This window comes from Coloeus monedula (assembly GCF_965178545.1).
Source record: "Coloeus monedula genome assembly, chromosome: 5".
NCBI lineage: Eukaryota > Metazoa > Chordata > Aves > Passeriformes > Corvidae > Coloeus > Coloeus monedula.
Genome location: NC_138785.1, coordinates 59,303,745 through 59,323,291, shown reverse-complemented (window position 1 = coordinate 59,323,291; position 19,547 = coordinate 59,303,745). Strand labels below are relative to the sequence as shown.

Genomic DNA, 19,547 nt, shown 5'->3' with positions numbered 1-19,547 from the left:
ACAGAGAAGAGATCAGAGCCTGGCCCTCCACTTCCCCTTACAAGAAAGTTGTAGACTGTAATGAGGTCTCCCCTCAGTCTCCTCTTCTCCTGAAAAAGGCAAGTGACTTCAGCCACTCCTTGTATGGCTTTCCCTTTAAAGCCCTTCGCCATCTTTGCTGCCCTCCTTTGGATGCTCTCTAATAGTTTAAAGTCTTTCTTTTATTGTGGTGCCCAAAGCTGTCCCCAGGATTTGAGGTGAGGCCACCCCACTGCAGAACAGAGCGGGACAATCCCCCCCCTTGCCCAGCTGGCAATGCTGCGCCTGATGCCCCCCAGGACAAGCCTGGCCCTCCTGGCTCATGTTCAACTTTCCACTGACCAGGACCCCCAGGGTCCCTTTCTGTGGTGCTGCTCCCCAGCATATCATTGCCCAGTCTATTCCACCTGAACATGGAGAAGAACTTCACCCATCCTGTGATTCATAGTTGTAATTTTCCACTACACATGTGACATTTGTAATTAGTCATATAAAATTGTTAAATGCAATGAAACATATTTTCGGGCAATAAAGGTGTTAGATCTCTGAACTTAGTATCACTACCAAATATTTCTTAATTATTATCAGCAGATGGCACCAGATATACTTGGTATGACCTGAATAGGGTTTTTTTTCTAAGATGCTTTATTAGGAGTTGCGACTATAGCTACTTACAAAGTTTTAAATTTACATGCCTACATCTGTTTAAACTCCTATTTTTCACAGTTGATATAAAATATGAAGCAGCTGTATTTAGTCCATGGATCACGTATGTATATGCATACTACTTCAAACCCAGTAGAACAGTCTCTAAAGATTTAGAATAAAAGTTAGCCCTAATGTTCCTCTAGTTTCTCTCAGACCACTGCAGACCTGATGTTATTAGGATAAAAGAAGGCTGAATTTGTATGATATAATTTGATTTTTTATGCTTGTGATTGTCCAGGTAACAGTTTGAAGGCAAGAGAAGAGAGTAACAAACATCATGTAATCATGACTAATGGCAATGATTTAATTCAAAGCTCACATTTAGGATTAATACTTCCTCAGTTTATGTGCTGCACCAGTTTGCAACTATTCAAATCTGTACTATTAACTATCCTGCACATTAGGTGGGATCACTAGTCTGCAAAGTCTATGGTGACAGATTTGATGGACAGTTCAGAGTTATACATGGATTTGGCAGGACAATGAATAAGAAGTTAAAGCTCCCAAAATAGTATTCCGTAACAGTATCCCATTTATTGAAAACGAGTACTTTTTCATTAAAAAGCCAACCTAATGACTTAATTTCTCTTCTGACACAATACCAAAAGGCAGTGGAAAGCAGCAGGGAATCACAATCCCCTTTGCACCCTACAATCCTCTTGTGTGAGAAGCAGGACTAAGAACACCCGATTGCTTCTCAGTGTGTTTCATAAGCTCACTCCATCTCTCCCCTTTTGACAAAAAGGCCACATTTTCTTGTAACAACCCCACCTCAACAGCCACCAAACTGTCCCAGAGATGCTCTTAGTTCTACTTGTAAGACCACTCGGGTCACTGTCAGATTACCAGCACATCAAAAACGGAATACAACTATTTATTCTGAGCTATGTACCATGACTAGTTCAGTTAACTTGACTGATCAACAAACAGAAGGAAAAAGGTTCACTCTTTTGTTGTCATAAACATTCTACCTCTTTTCTTCCTCTACTCAGGTTGCAATTTTCACTACTCTATATCCAGTCTTATTTCTAAGAATCCTTGTAAATGTAGTTGAAATGATCAAGAAATTCAGAGTCAGTGAAGACAGTAACACTGGCAGGTCAACACAAAAAGTATACTTTACCTCCTGAAGAAAGCAGCTGAAACCCCACTAAACATTCTTTATAGAAAAGCTGTCATAGCAGTTTACTGCACAAACTGTGTCAGAGCTCTCAGTGATTACAGAAAACCTTCCAGATTTTGAAAGGACGAATTAGATTTTTTAAAATTATTAATAAAAAGAAACTTCAGGTTGTGGATGAAGTGTGCACAACTCAAAACTACACCTCAGAAAGTAACACTTTTTTTAGTCTAAAATAATGTGTGCATGATTACATTGTCACAGGTCTCCTAAATGAAATATACATTGTCCAAGAAGCACAACTAGCTTATGACAGCTCTGCAACTGAAAGAAAACTACAAAAAGAACCGGTGAACTCAGAGTTAAATTCAGGTATATGGTATGATGTAAGAAAGCCATATTTATGAATGGAAATATTTTAGTACATGACAGAGACGTCTAGAAATAGTAAAGAGCTTTAAAAAGCTTACAGGAAAATTACTTTGGGATAGCAAACATGGTACTGAAGATACTTGTCAGAGCAGCCCAGAGAAACTGGAAAGATTCAAGTAATCTCAAACATTTTTCCTATAATTTTGTGCCTCAGTTCCTTAACTTCTACAAGAGCTTCTCATGCGTCAGTCTTCTCTTGGTGGATCACATCCTGAAGACAGAACCTGATTCATAACTAGGGTTTTTTTTGTTTTGTTTAAAGACATCACACTAATATTGCATGGAAAAATGAATTTCTAAGAACACACAATGTGGATTACTAGAAATAGAGAAAATTAATAGTCTGTGAACAAAATGTCTGACCAAGCATTTAAACAACTGTGGTTCTGCTATATAACAATGATCACATCACATTCTATAATAATCATAGTAAAAAAAGACTTAATACGTATTTTTTAAAGCACACTGTGTTTTTCCCTTAACAAAACAGAACAGTTGAACTTCAGCATTATGTAAGTGGAAAAGCACCAAGTCTACTCTGCTTACACCACCAAAACAGTAAGGAGAGATGCCACACTTGAGAAGAAAGCATCTGGGTTTCAGCTACATTGTTTAGTGGCAACAATCAATGTCTTATGACAAGAAGGACTTCGGATTTGCTGACGTGTCTGCTGAGCACAGGACTTTCCCACAGACAACTGACTACCAAACTCATCTTTCACTAACACAGAATGAAGTTGGGTTCCTAACAGGAAGTCTTTGTTATTTACAGCATCGCAAGGGTTTACCCATTTTGGAAGGAGTTCTACCATCTTCTATCCCAGATTCTACAGACAAATTGTCATACATTAATGTTTGAAGGCTGCATGCTCCAGACAACAATATATCATGGCTGCATGTTTCGAGATCTTCTGAACTAGTTTCCTGACATTAAAAAAACCTCCAAACTCACAACCAAATCCCCTCAAACTAGTCTGCAAATTAAAAAAGCCAGAGTAAATAAAATAATAAAATAAAATAATGGGACCGACAAATGAACTCTCTAATTTGCTCACTAGTCTTAGATGTTGTTCATAGAGGCCTGAATTAGCTACAATAGTAAGAGAGTAGTTCATCTTGAGGAGTTTGCAATCCAAACAAGTGTTACTCTGTTTTAAAGAGCCAGCCAAGAATTCGACATTTTTCTGACAATGACAGCACATCTGGTTTAGGACCAGGTATAAGAACTACTCCTTAGCTAAACAATAACTGAAAATTTTTTTGATTCCTTTCTTCATAAGTTTATACTTGCACTGAAAAACCTGCAAAAATCAGAAAGCAGACTTGAGATTTTCTTTGTAAAACTCTTCATCTTCCTCCTAAAATCCAAATCAGTTTCTTGAATACCTCATAAATTGGTTTCACATGCCCTTTACGATTTTTTTCCTTTTCACTTCCTGTAATTTGAACAGCTTTAAAGACTCTGCTAAAACCTGAACTGAAGCAATACTCTTAGTAAATTCTTACCCAAGAATACAGAAGTACTTCAGAGAATCACAAAAAAACCTGGAAGTTTTGCTTTTCAATAGACAAAACCTCTTTAACCTAGCATTACTGATCTTGCGGATCAAACCTAAAGAAGGTGCTAAAAGTCAAATGTTCTTTGTGAAAAACTTCACTTAAAAGTCATTCACTCTACTAAGGTGAAGTCATGCCAAGTTTCACTTCTCCCATGATAGAAGTTCCTCTCAAGGAGTATCGAAAGAGATCATCTGCAGCAGGAGCATAAAGCAGGCAAACATTGAAAAACATTGTACACATCAAGACCAAGAAGAGATCTGACAAAGTAGAAATTTGAAGGAATTAAAATACCTGCCTAGGGAGATGCCATACAACTGGGCCTGTGATGAGAACATAGTAAGACTTTAAGAAGTAATGAAGTGCCAACTTCATTGGCCATTGTATTTCAAACGGAAAATAGCTGGTTTGAATGAAAGCGAAGAGTCCAAAGGATGGACTCAAAATGCTGTTGCACTCCATTTCAAGTTCTTTAAAATGAAAAAAAGCAAAATGTAGACAGAGCAGACACAAAGTCTGTACAGAAAAAGATTCTACACACCCCAGGTTCAAGGGCATAATAATCTCTCCTGCTACAGCAATGTAAATGGAGAAAACAAACTTTGCTTTTTTCTCTCACCTATGTGAAGGAAGAGAATGTGTCTGACTAACTCTTTGTTAAAAGCAAGAGAGAGCTGCCACCCTAGCCATACTCAGCTATTCTGACATCCACATACACCTACTAAACCCAAGAAAAAAAAAAAAAAAAAATCAGTGAAAATTGTAGTTACTGCATTCACAGTAACTTCATTCACATTTCTTCATTCACATGAATTTAGGGAAGAAAATGAATATTTCTGCTGCTGTTGACAGTGAGTAACCAAGTAACTTTCATGAACTAAGCTGACTTGTCACTCACTCATGTACTGCTGTATCTTGATGAGTGTCAAAGAACAAGAACAGTCAAAGAATTAACGAGCTACTAAATACTGTATTTTGACAAGAAGTTTTAACCTCTAACTTGGATGTATTTGAAGGAGCAGCTTTTGTGCAAGAAGATCCCAAATTCTATTTTGCACTCTGCAAAACACATTTTCTCACCTAAAATGTTTTTCCTGTAGAAAGCCAGAAGTGAGAATTTAGGAACAGAAAATGTTTAAATGCTTAAAATTCTAGAGAATGACACCTGAGGTTGGGATGAAAACAAAGTAGCAGCTCATGGTAAAAAGAAAAATCCGATACAATTTATGAACAGGGATTCAAAAGAATGACACATAATGCATCAGGACAAAGAGGAATGGCAAGTAGGAAGAGTAGTACTTCATTTGGTGATTCAAGTAAGAAAAAGATTAAGGAAAACCAAAGGAATAGAAAAGAGAAACAGCAGAAACATCTATTTCAGTAGATAAATAAAAAAATACTTAATCAAAATTAACCCTGAATAATTTGATTCTTCTAGGTTTTTTTGTCATATTTCGTAATACAAAAGACTTTTATTACCTTTCTTTCGAAAGAGTGCATTTAGATAGTTTTCTGCTTGGCATTCAATCTTATCAGTGTTGGACTGGCCCTGAGATGACAGTTCCTCTGTAGGCGTTGACTGTGAAGAACCGAAAACTGATGCACGATCCTAGAAAACATATGAAGATCATAACACCTTTCAGAAGTTAGTCTGCTGGTAGTAAAATATACCATTAAATTATTGAATGGAATAGAACTACTAAAATCAAACTACCTTGAGTCAAAATGCAAAATTAATTTATTTGCAAAACTTAATTCTCTGATTCTTACTTTCATACCAAAAAATGAGTGTTGGGAAGTAATGCTTAATATAATGCTCATACTTACACTGGCTGTTTCTTTGTGTAAATTACAAAAGGAACATTTCTCATCCATAGACCAGTCAGTTAGCTCTTCTGGCTCACAGTCTTAAAGGAAGAAAAGAAAGCTAGATGTTTTAAACAAGCAAAAATGGATTTTGAGAACAAAATACACATCCTAAAATTCTCCTAAGTAAATTCCATCAATAATATATGTATTTATTGGCACAACGCATTCAGTCGTATTCAATTCTTCAGATACTATCAAATTCTTGTCGGGCTTGTACAGCTCATCTTACAAATAACAGAGAGTGCCTTTCTTAAAAGTAATGTAGTAATTAAACTGATTATCTGTCATAATTAGTGGAGGCACCTGAATGCTGCAAAGAAAGCTATGAATTGTAGACATCATTCTTTTTAACTGAGGTGTGCAAACTTGTAGTAAACTAAGCTAAGAATTAGAATATGGACTCCTCATCATGTGAGCTACACACATTGTACTTACAGTATTTTAATTGATTTGATATCATTCCTATAGGTAAACCCAAGCCTTACACCCACTTGTAGCACTTTATTTATCTAGAAAAGTGCCTTTATATGTTTTATCAGAAAATGTACTTTGGTCTAGACGGAATGCAGGACTTAAACTTATATTGCCTATATCAATTCCAGTCTTCTACCGAATGGAGACACATCATCTACTTTCTTTAGACAACTTACTAAGCCTCATTTCAAAAATTAAGAGTTTTCAACCAATACCCTTCCCTTCATGAACACCATTTACTTTAACACTTTTCCCAAACCAAAAGTGCTAATAGTTAAAACTAAGCTTCTAATTTCTTGTTTAAAATTGCACATGGCAACTTATTCCAGTTTACTTTTCTGGCAATATTATTCTTGTATCTATGAACAGTAACTGCTTAGGTATTTAGCACCTTGATGCATTTACAGAGACTATCATTATCCCCTTTAAACTTCATTTTGTGGCTAATCTAGTCCACCTGGTTTTCCTCATGAGATTCAGCTCCATCTCTTCTGCACAAGTCTCACTTGAACACCTGTTTCCTGAACATGGGGACCAAGACCTCACGATTATGTCTTTTACCTTTACACCAGACTTCCTTACACTGCAGGCAGTACTGTTCCTACAGTGTCCTAGTTATGCAGCAGCTGCAGTGTTTTGGCAGGTGAATGCAAACACGATTAACTACAACACCAAGGTCTTCTCCATCCTGTTCATTTCCAGTTCATGTGCTTACAACCCAAAGAACTTTTTCACCCCCCATTATTAATTACTAGGTATGTTTCCTCCTTGTCTCTGTACCACTAAATTACAATCACAGTTCTGTTTAGGGCAGTTCTTGAGATTACCTGCTTTTAATAGCACATGATGGTAGCCAGATCTTGGCTGGCTGCCAACCCACCCCCCAGCCCAGGGATGCTCTCATTCCCCTTCCTCAACAGGGCAGGGGTGAGGAAATAAGATGGCAGGGGAGAAAATAAGAGGGAGAAACTTGTGGGTCAAGATAAAAACAGGGAGATCACTTACCAATTATTGTCACATGGAAGTCAGATTCAACTTGGGGAAAATAAATTTCATTTAGAGCCAATAAAAACAGATTTGCATAACAAGAAAGGGAAAACACTAAACCACCTTACTGCCCCTTCTTCCCAGGCTTCAGCTTCACTCCTTCATTCCTGACTTTCTACCTCCTCCCCCACCCCAAACAGTGCAAGGAGGATGGGAAACAGGCTGCCCTCAGCTCGTAAGAGTTCCTCTCTGCTACTTCCTCCTCTTTTTCCCCTGGTTCCAGCTTGGGGTCCTTCCCATGGGCTACAGGCCTTCACAAACTGTTCCAGCGTTCTTCCCACAACTACAGCTCTTAATTAACTGCTCTAGTACGTGTCTTTTCCACAGGGCACAGCCCTTCAGGAAGGGACCACTCCACAAGAGCCACAGCTCCTGCCAGAAAACCTGCTCCTGCATGGGCTCCTCTCTATATGCTGCAGTTCCTGACAGAGGCCTGCTCCAGTATGGGATCTCCATGGGCAGTAGCTTCCTTCAGGGCATCTCCACCTGCTCCAGTGGGTCCTCCATGGGCTGCAGTGTGGATATCTGTTCTGACATGGTCCTCCATGGGTTGCAGGTTCTACATGCTTCACCATGGTCCTCTCCATGAGCTGCAGGGGAATCTGCTCCAGTGACTGGAGCACCTCTCCCCTCTTCCTTCTCTGACCTTGCTGTCTGCAGGGTTGTTTCCCACTGCCCACTGTCCTCCACCCTTCTCCCACAACTGCTGACCTTTTACTTCTTCTCAAAGATATTATTAAAAAGGCAAAATCAGAAAAAAATGACTCTGAAAAATAAAGTTTTTTCAGTTGAGCACAAACAAAATGTAAGTAATTCCAGATAATTACTTGAACCTAGTTTACTCAGATCTAAAATACTAATTTAGAACAGAATTCTGTATTAACGTGTTATATGCTTTCAGGGATGCAAAACAGTAGTTTTTACAGGTTGGACAGCTGATGATCATGAACAAACATAGTATTTTTCTTCGCTGGACAGTAACAAGAGATAATGAGTCATTTTTGCTGAATTAATCTAGCTGTCCCAGCCTGTTAGAGCTATTCCTTTAAGATGTCCACAGCATAAAGACAACACTATTCCTTCATAACAAGTTCATTGTTTTCCTTGCAACCATGAAAAATTATTTATGAACCTTGGGATTCTACACCTAACTCTAAGACAGGTTTATGCTTTCAGAGAAATTCTTCTGCCTTGGAATCTTGAATTTCCACTGGTAAAAGTCAAACTAGAGAGCAATCCTTGTGTATTGCCAAAAAAGCAAACCTTGAGAAACATCAGCTCTACATAACACTAAACCCTTTATTCAAAGTAGTACAAATCATGTACAACATATTAAGTCTGCCAGTGAGCTAAGCAAAACTGACATCAGATAGCAGACACATACAAGATATATCAAATGCCAGACAGCCAACAGTCTCAGGTCACCACCACAGGAAACATCCTGAGACCACTATTAAGTTTTTAACTACAGATAGGCAGCCATACTCTCAGAAAAGTCAGAGGCACAGACAGCACTTTAAGCAGAACAAACTTGCATCGGCTGCATCGAATTTAGGATGAATCTTCCCTCCCCATTTCATCTTGCTTGGGGGTCAGATGATGAAAGATTTGCAGACAACATATAATGCTTGCCAGCCCATGAGAAAAAGTCGCTAAGACTGTGAAAACAGCATTTTAATATTAAACACAGTACAGATTATTATTATATTGACACCAAACAATTTAGCACAAAGCTGTTAAATTTGTTTCCATCTTTTAAGAATAAAATGGTGAACTTGGACAAAAAAGAATTTTTATTCATTTAAGAGATTCAAATCTTTGTTTCCCCAAACCACTTTTCCCAAGAAGTAATGCTGAATTAAGTAAATTAATCTGTAGTACTGAACGGATTCCATGTTTCCATCTTACAATATTAAATAATTACCTAGTATATCTAAATACAAAATAGCTTAAAAAATTCAAGCCTTACTTTCAAGTATTTTCTGATAATAATAATAATAATTTTCTGATTATTATAATAATAATCCCAAAAGATTTTCCAGCTATTTATGACAATTTTGAACATATCACCCCCTTTCTTTTTATACAGCACTACAGCTTCCTAATAAGTACATTAAAACAGCTGAGGTGCTTACCAAGTACTTCCTATTTTTAATTTCATAAAAACTCCAGTTCTATTAGATTTGTGTTTCTAATATAATTTTTCACTACTATAAATACTTCAAAACAACATAAGGAAAAATAAAACCTTTCATCCTGTATAAAGAGGATCTTTTCCTGGAAAAAAAATTAATAATGAGAGCTGCTTTTCTCCAACAAGACAGCTTCTCCTCAGTGGTTAAGAGAATAAAACCCCAGGACATAATTCCCCCAAAAAGAAAGTACACACATACCACCTGATTAGAGGAAAAGCTTTTTAACAGTTTAGCTAACTATCCACAAGTAGAATGTAAAGAAAAACAATTTATATGTGAATCTACTTATACTCATTTTGAGCTAAGGCAAGGATTAGAAAGTCCTAAAGATTCATTGACATAAGAAGCCTCAGTTCAGAGCATGAACCAAGGTCAGATGCCAAGATACAGAACTTGACACCTTTGCAATCAGAAGCTGCAGAATCCAAGCAGTCAGGAAAACAAACTGGTGCTGAATAATGGTGAGAAGAACCATTTAAGCAAGTCCAAAATAAATCCTACACATACAAGAATTTCAAGATACAAAACAAAGGTTTACAAGGTTTTTTTTTTTGGAAAGTATAATGGTCTAGCAAAGCTGAAGTGTTACCTTTTACCATTTAAATTTAAATTGTCATTACAATTTATTATTCACTCAAGTAACTTTAAGAGAATACAATACAATAATTTAATCTACAGACCAAATACTATTTCAAGACAGGACTAAGGAGGAAATACATCAATCATGTTACATTTAATGCATATTATTGATTTTTTTTTTCATGTCACAATAGATAAAACCAAGAACGTAAGAGAAAAAATGCTATTGTAGCTAAGCAGCATATATTTCAGCCAATTCTCACACATTTCTGCACAAGAAAGCCACATAATTTCTTGAGGTATGTTTGAGAAAACATACTCTTGCTGCTAATGAGCAATAATATTGCATGTTGACAGTATAAGTTTAGTGGTTATGATGAAGAAAATGAACAGCTTAAAAGATGCAGTAATTCAGGCACATTGCTTAGAGTCTAAAAACATGAGTTCTAATTCTACCAGCTATCTTTTAACTAACGAAAATGATTTATTTTGTATCTTAGTTTCATTATCTGTAAAGTGAAAAGTGGCACTTATGACAGTGGAAAGATTTGTACAGATTTTACTTGAGAGTTCTGTACAAATCTTTACAACCAAATTCAGATTTCAAGTCAGAAATAGCCCTGTATACTATATTAATGATAAAGCTGACCTACTCTGTGCCAGTATAAACAATTTCACATGGCATTATTGAAGTTACAGACACTATATCTATAAAAATGTACCAAAAAATAATAAGGTAAGGTGGGCATCCCAACCTACCACGCCATGTCTCTCTTCCACGGTTGGCTCCAGAACTAAAACCAATTTTATAGATGCGTCAAACATGGAAATAGGCTTTAATTGTTGAAGAACTCTTGCACATTACTGACAAAAATTTTCAGAATTTGAAAAAAAAAATAGCTCTGAAACTTTACATTTTAGATAAACACGAATTTAATTTGCAAGACAAAGTCACAAGGACACCAAATAGCAAAGATGTGCAAGCAATGGAAATATCAGATTTTAAATAGGTAAGAAATCTTCAACAACATAAAGCAAATAAGTTAAAAGTTAAAGTTAAAACTTTACCCATAAGATAGCTCAAATACCTGCACACATGAACTCTAAACAAGCAATATAAACTTTACTGTGTAGCATATCATGCTCCCTTAACTGTAGCACTTAGACTTTGGCCACCACCTCATTAGCTCAGTATTTTCTGCCTCCTTACCCAAAAACAAAAGAAAAAAAATAAAGAAAAAAGAAAATGTCAACTCTTTGATACAAAAAAAAATAAAGCTTTAACCACTAATCAGTGTAAAGCCCAATACATACAACCTATTGGAATTATAACCTGGAAAAAAAAAAAAAAAGAGGTACTGTAAACTTATAATAATATCCTGTTTCCTTTTCAAATGTGCTTATCACAGCAGATGGGAGTACTAGTCATGAAAACAAGCTCTAATCCAACTGTACATATTTACTAAATGTTTTTATGTCTTATTAGTGGCATGCCTAGCTTGAGACATGAAAAAATATTCTGAAAACACCAGCATTTCAAGTTCCCCCCCTTCCCCATGAAAATACTGTCTTATGCATATGATACAAGCCAAGGAACTTGCACAATATAAAAAGGACAAAACCATAACCAAGTTAAAGCAATCACTCCAAAAGTATCCTAAACTAAGACATACAGTACATGCCACTCTACCCCACATACTAGCACTAAATAAGTGATACACTTTCCAAATTACACTATCAGACAATGAATTGTAAAGACATGGGATGTAACATTTTGAAGGTTCAATAACAGAAAGAACATTTTCTTAAGTCATAAAAATAACTTGGGAAAACACTTCTTGCAACACTTCAAAGCAACAGCCCTCATGTTGGCAAAGACATATCATTCCACACTTAACTAAGGACTTAGCTGTTATTGACAGCTATTCCAGCAAAACCAAACCCATTTGGACTAATGTTAGGTCTTGTAAGATTAATGGAAAAGGTGTGTATATAGATATATATACACACACACACACACACACACTTAAATACAGCTATGACTTTATACATATATAAAGTATAATAAAAATAAAAAGCTTGGTTTATATATAATAAAGATGTAAAAAATATGAATATATAAAAAGCATAAACTTTCTTGACCACTACAAGACCAAACTAGCATCCACTACCTTCCTTCTACCAACTAATGTCAATAGGAAGCTGAGCAGCTTATCTTCCCTTTTGAAAAGATGTTCAAAGAGAAAGTAGGAGATGCACTATTCCGGAAGAGTAAGTATTTCTCATGAGAGCTTCACAGAAAAGCTTAGCTAATCCAAATTCCCCTGTATAGCAACAAAACCTAGGTATCATTTTACCTAGTGTTTTGCTTATGCACAGTATTGACAAGAAAATGAATAAATGACCATTGGAAAGAAAAGCATTGAAGATTTCCTTTTTCAAATTCAATACATACTTGAAACTACCTTTAGCTAAAAGAAAAACCAGTAAGTTAAGGTCATTGCACTAAAAGCTGGCTCATTTACCTTCAAATAAACTGAGGTCTCTTCGTAGCCTTGGTCCATAAAGCCCTTCTAAAATACTTTCAAAACCTGGAGACAAAAGAAACATTTAAAACAGTAAATCAAAAGTTTCTTGAAAGAAAGCAAATTCCAGAGAACTGGCAACCAGTATCCTCAAATTCTGAGGACAATTTCAAAAATTGTTACATTTATCAAACAAATATTTACTCATTCCACTATAGGACTACTCAACAGCATTAGAAGATAAAAATAAGACAAGGCAACTGCCATCTGCCCACAATCAGCCTATTAAGCCATGCCCCAACAACCTCATTAGACTTAAAATAACTACCACAGAATCTTAAAGGTGGAAGGATTAGCCTCATAGATCTAAGTAAGTGAAGGAGTTCCTCTCTTAGCAGGAGAAACAGTCATGTACAGAGAGAGGAAAAAATAAAAATAAATGAAAACTTCAAGATCAGAAACTTCTCATTTAAGATCTCCTGAAACGACATAATCTGAGCAGGCTAATATTTCTACGAATAGAAAAAAGCAAGCTTCTTTTGCTTCTGATACCATGACAGTGCTCTCTAGTCCTCTGTATCCGTAGAAAAACGTTTTAAAACTAAGGATTAGATAAATCCAATTATTTTACAGATTTACCAGCTAGTCTGTTTAGGTATTTGGTAAAAATCACATATTTCAATAAGGCAGATGAGACACAGAGCAAATAAAAGGATTGAAAAATAAATAAATAAATAAATTTTTTAAAAACCCCAAACCCACAAAAAATGCATGACAACTGATGAAATATGGTGAGAATTTACAGCACCAGTATAACAGAAGTTTTGTTCAATACAGAAACAGCTTCCAAGTTCCCCCCTTTCTCCTTTCAAATAATAAGCTTACTTGAAAATAAGAGGATAATTCAAAGCAGCATTTGAAGGTTCTCATTCTTTATACTAAAGGCCTGTCTGTAGCTATTTTGCTAGACCAGAACTTTGCAAGACTATTTTATCATCACACCACAAAAAAGATACCAAAATCTTCAGGAAACAACTGCCATCAACAAAGAACATTCAGAATCACAAAATTTGCTCATCATGTGATGTCTTTTAAGACAACACAACATCCTGTTCTCTCACCAAAAACTGTATCTACTTTTTGGTTTAGATTGTATGTGTACTAGTATAAGGAAGAATAAATATGTACCATATTTAAAGCAGAAAAGGGAAGCTATCTTAACACATAGGAGCTGTTTAGTTTGACAGGTCAGTTTTTTTATAATTTGCATTGCAAAGTAATTTTAGTATATGGACTATATTGCGAATCAATTATAATCTCGACAAATCTGCTATTTTAACTATAAATGGATTTATATCTTTATATCTTGAGCTATATGGATTTTATCTTCCACTTTTCTTTGTAATAAATATAGTATTATGAGACAACACAAATTAAATGACAAAAGCACTGTCCTCTCACAAACAGATATACACATATCTTTTAAACAGTCTACAAGAACTAGAAAGCAAAAAGCCCAAGGCCCAGGCACACACTAAAATTTACCTTAAAGCATCATCCAGTGACTCTTAGATTCAATGTAATGTAAATTCACATCATATTAGCATTGCACAAATTCCCTGTTCTTCTGGCTTCAAAGGGTTACAGACAAAAAAGGCAAGAGATGAAGCCTGAAGTTAAGACAGCAATTCTCCAAACACAACAGACCGGAAATACAGAACACACCATGTGTATTGCTATGACCATTAATGTTACAGACTGTGAGCCATTTTAGGTCAGCAGCTGGTTAGGTTCTGGCAAGTTACTGTCACTGGGTAAAGAAATGAATGAAGCAGCTCTTGGAGACAACTCTGCTTATTTCAGAAGAGCAAACACCAACTCCTACTTCGCAGGACTTTGTCAATCAAACAACAGGAAGATTATTTACTGTCCTAGCCAGCACCCAAAACCTCCTTGGTCTTTGGACATCTACCACCCTTTCCATCCCGTGGAGGGTGTTACTTGTTTCTGCCTTTACTTTTGTCCATATCTGCCTGCCCTACTACCTGCTCCTGCCTATGCAAAACCATGAGCACAGAAACCCCAGCTCTGTGAAGCAGCAGTTTGTTAAGGAACAATGCAATCTCCAAACAGACTTCCATACAGCTTGTATTAAAGACGGCAATTAGCACACTGGGGGTTGTTGGGTTTTTTTGTTGTGTTTTTTTTCCTTACCCTGAGGAAAGGACACACCAGCCTGCTTCTTTGCTAATTCACCAAACTTAGTTCCATCCTACCCATCCAAAGAGCTGTTTCTCTTCCAAGTCTTACAGAACGGCTCCAAAGAGCCACAACAGACTTAGCCTGCATGATCATTTGCTTCCTCACCTTTGGATACTGGATACTTTCTTTTAAAAGAACACTTACTTGTACAACCTATGAACATCAAGAGAATCTTTTTTCAGACCTTACACTAAAATTTTCCCAGAAAGCACTTGTGTTACTTCCAGGCTCCACAAAGTACTTTTGCTGCCTCTCAGCAGAATTGATACAATTTTAGTTTAACCTAAACATGAAGATCTATCTTAGTTATAGTACTGACGAATGAATGCTGGCACTGATTCCTAAAATGTAACCATCTAGACACAAGCAGTTCAATAAACCTTTGCTTTTCTTCTTGAGTCAGTATGCTTAAGCAAACAGTAGTAGCAGCTTTGGAACTCTCCAGAACCTGAAGTGTCTACAGAAACCAGTCAGAAATACACTTTGCTTATATTTTTTATGATTCACTAATAGAAAAAATCTGCTTTAAAATAATTTTACAGAATTTTCTGTCTCTTGGTGGTTGATTGCCCCTTTGATTCCAAACTGCCTTTTGAAACTGTTACTCAAGATCTGATACTTTCTAGCTCCAAACTGCAAAGCAACACTTGGCTCTATTAACTTGCAATACCCTGATCTGTCAAACTCCTTATTTCTCTAATAAATTTATCTATCTTCACATAGAAAGGATCAGCTTTCTTTATTACCTGACACCCTTTAAAATCAAAGATGGGTTCCTCTAACTGCCTTCATAAGTAGAAATTTGTGATTCAGCTAGTCTCTTAACACAGTTACAAGTTTCCAGAGTTGGCATTTCTGAATAAAGTTGTGAACAGGGTTTTTTTCCCATATTAACTCTCCCTCCCTCCCGCCTTTCCCCACCAACTCTACTGCTTTTGGCACTCAGGGCTGGGATGGGACAGGAACTCCCATGAGCAGGGAAGCTGAAGCCGTGACCTCCAGCAACAGGAAGGAGGCTCTCTTTTTCCATTGGTAGCTATTCAGGTACCAAACAGGCATACAGCCCAGAAACAAGATCTATCAGGTTTGGCATATAAGCCTGACCCATGGGTCACAGACAAGGCCACCAAAAGGAAGCAACAGGTGACAGTAATTGCAGACTCCCATGGGGCTTCTCTCCAGCAGCTACACTGGCTGTCTTAAAAGTTCAGCTGTTTGCCTCTGGCCCAAACCCAGAATGTTGCAGTGGAACTCTTACGGCTCATCTGGCCATTGCAAATATCATCTACTGTGCACCTACCTGGCCACAACGATGCTGCCAAAAGTGATCTTCAGCAGACCAGAGCTAACTACAGGAGGACAGCGGCAATGGTGAACGACACCAGGTGTCAATGTAACAAATAACAGCCCAGGTGCTGATCCAGGGCGAAGGCTTTCCTAGGGCAAACAAACATCCTGTGGGATCAACATCTGACTACATGGCTGCAGGCAGGACATCAGCTCTTATAACATTAAGATTCTTTGAGAAACAGAGTGCTTGAGAAAGACAGGATCTATTTGGTAATGCAAATCATCTCTGCCAATGGGCTTGCCTCACAATGAGCTCTTCAAACTAGCTTTGTCAGGAAAGTGGAGACTGAAGCCTAGAAAGGAAGAGAATGGCAGAGAGGGTAAATGCACACAAGGACCTTACAGTCCCCCCGAACAAGTGGCATAAGCAGGGACACACCTTAAGCAGCTGTATATGAATGCATTCAGCACAGGAAGCAAGCACCAGGGATTATAAACCAGAGCACGTAGCAATCTTACTGGTGAGAGTTCACACAACTGCACAACTGCACTAGATGGACACTGGCTTTTAAGAAGGAGGAAGTGAGAAAGTCAAGGACAGTGCTTAGATTTTTGACTTAAACAAATGGAGCCTTAGTGTGGAATGGGCTACAGGACAGTTGAAAATCTACAAGTCAGGATTCAACCAGGTGAACATCATAGTGAACATCTGTTACAGACTATACAGACTGCCAATCAAGGGTCAGTAGATGAAGTTTTCAAAAAAAAAAAACCCAACCCAAAAAACCACCACCACCAGGAAGAGGAAAAAAAGAAGGAAGAGAAAAAAAGAAGGAAGAGAAAAAAGGCTGCACAATCACCAAGACACATGCTAGAAATGCAACATGCCAGTGCACAAGCAACCCAGGAGATTCTGTGGTGTCTGGAGGACAGACCTGCCTGAGGTGGTGGACAAGCTCAATAGAGGAGTCACTATCTAGCTGCTACTTATCATTAAGAAAGAGTTAATCAGTGATGTGACAGTTAACAGTGGTCTTGGCCACAGCAGCCATGAGATGGAATGCAAGATCCCAAGGGAAGTGAGGAACTTAAGTAGCTGAGTAATTTTCTGTGGGCTTAGCAGTCACTGATTTACATCCCTCTCTCAAGATGGGGGGAGCACAGTGGAACTAGAAGTAGGATGCTGTACTGTCTTGTCTAAACCAAAAAGTCTTATACGGGCCAAGGGTCTATGGCAAGGTTTTTATTGAGTTATCCTACTGTTTTATAAGTCAAAAAAATTGCAAGGTGAAGAGAAATTACTGCACAATTAAAATGATACTTTGTGAATTTCTATGTTATTTTAAGAGTCTCTACAAGTTTACTCAGATTTAAACCAGGATTATTAGGTCCAAAGGAAGTCTTTAGACTGTCTTCACAACTTTTTATTTAAATCTTCTTAAAGAGTAGGTACCTTTCAGCTGCTCCCAAAACTTAAATCATAAAGTTTTCCGTAATGTTTTATCACTGTAAACTACTTAGTGTCTGAGACATCTTAAAGCCAATCTACACATTAGAGAGCTGCTACATATGAACAGTGCAGGCTGTAAAATTCTTTGTCATGAATAAAAAGTGTAATAATTAAATGGATACAGTCCATGGAAGCTTCCAACACGGCATGCCTTATACACACTTAGAGGTACTCCAGGAATGTACAAGGACTCATGACCAGATATACCCTTTCTTCATCCTACTCCTCACCAGCAGCAGCATGGCTGTCCATTATAAAAGCCTCTTCTATTCAGAAACTCGTAAATAGCCACATGGTCCCTGTCACCCTGGAAGCAATGGATAGCCTATGTTACACTAAGCCTAGAGAAAATTATGAGGTGAAGACTTACAGAAATTTTAATGCAAAGTTGGTCTAGGTTAATTTTGGAAAGATATAGTAATTGAACAGTTATACAATATAAATTGAAGTCAGACAGGTACAGATATACATTGGGTATTGTTTTTCCAAAAGCTTTTATCTCCATAATGTTTCTGAGAGAAAATAATTACTTTAGCCTCGGAGTTGAACTCATCACCTTCTCAAACTGCCCATCTCCTCCTTCCCTCCCCACATCCTCTAAGAGGGGAGACTGCAAGTATGTTTTCCAAAAATATGAATGACTCAGACCATGTGTTAGAAGAACAGCCAAAAAAAGAATAAATATCATGTAATAAATGGAAGCTGACATCTGACTACTGCTTTCAAATGAAACACTTGGTGGGTCTGAAGATGGGAGCAGTATTTATTCTCCTGTTGGGAAAGGGAACAGCAATATATGCACAGGCTGTATTAAAAAGTTTTTGATAGGTTTGGTACACTCTGCATCATATTAATTTCTTGATTCCCCTATTCTTGTATATGGCCATATTAACTCCTGTATTTGTATGTTCTTTTCAAATGAAAGTCCATTTCATAAAAGTGATGCATTTCCCTTCCCCTTTGACTCTTTGTTCCTTTACTAATATTTTTTCTTTTCCCCTTTTCTTGTTTATGTTTAAGAAGTAATCCAATTCTAGGCCTTTATCTACAAAGCTTTTTTTTTTTTTTAAGCCTACTGTATTTGGGATGTTTTACTAAAATTTAATCATTTTTAGTTAAAAAATTTACACAAAGCACTTTTGATTTGTTGTTTACTCGGTGCTAGAACACAACAATAGTAAATCCCAAGCAGTACCTCACAAGACTCCTACAAAGTATAATAATTACAACTGATGCAAGGGGCATATGCAGGCACTTGTAACAGGATAATTGGGAATCCATGTAACCAGGTACCATGCTGTTAGACACTGTGTTTGAAATAAGGACAAAGCCCCAACAACGTTAAAGGAAAATCCTAGTAAAAACACTGTAATACAAACTGTCATCATACCAATAACCCCAAAATAAGCCACCTTTAAAAAAAACCTTATGCTTACACTTGCTCTCCCCTCCTCTGATCTGCTGCAGCTGTTTCCAGTTTAGGAAAGTACAAGCTTTTTATCAGTTCATCTGCTCAAAGACAAAAGTGAAAATGCTTCTAAATAAATTCACTTTTGGTTTGCTATTTTTCCAAGCCATAGAGACTGTTTTATTTGTACCTCTGGATGCATAGAAGAAACAGTAGATGAATGCTCCTTACAGGGATAGAAAAAAATTTAAATGAAAGAGGGAGATGCTTATCAAGATTGCTCATCTGATTCATAGTTACTGGTCTATTTTTCATCTTAATGTGAAAGGTTACCCTTTAGATGAGATCCTGTTGTCCTCTCTAAGTTCCTCTACGGGTTAAGGAATTTGGAAGACTCTGGGTGCATGCCAATTAAGTTCTGCTTCCTCCCTTCTTTTCCAGCATATCATCAGTTAGGCACAGGGTAAGACTGTTGGCACACTGCCTCGAAGGACAAGGCATACATGTGTATTTTTACTACAATGAAATGAGACTTTTAGCTTTAAGCACTATG

General features: G+C 37.1%; 1 protein-coding gene across 5 annotated transcripts in view; it reads right to left on the bottom strand.

The window, feature by feature from the left end:
* LCORL (ligand dependent nuclear receptor corepressor like) overlaps positions 1-19,547 on the bottom strand; it is a gene marked incomplete at both ends in the record, with an annotated part of 82,800 nt that overhangs the window by 44,394 nt on the left and 18,859 nt on the right. For all 5 annotated transcript variants that reach the window (XM_082281960.1, XM_082281957.1, XM_082281958.1 and 2 more), the window contains 3 exons: positions 5,315-5,444; positions 5,663-5,742; positions 12,525-12,590. In XM_082281960.1, coding sequence (XP_082138086.1) covers positions 5,315-5,444; positions 5,663-5,742; positions 12,525-12,590 — 276 coding nt within the window. The remainder of the gene's footprint in view (positions 1-5,314; positions 5,445-5,662; positions 5,743-12,524; positions 12,591-19,547) is intronic.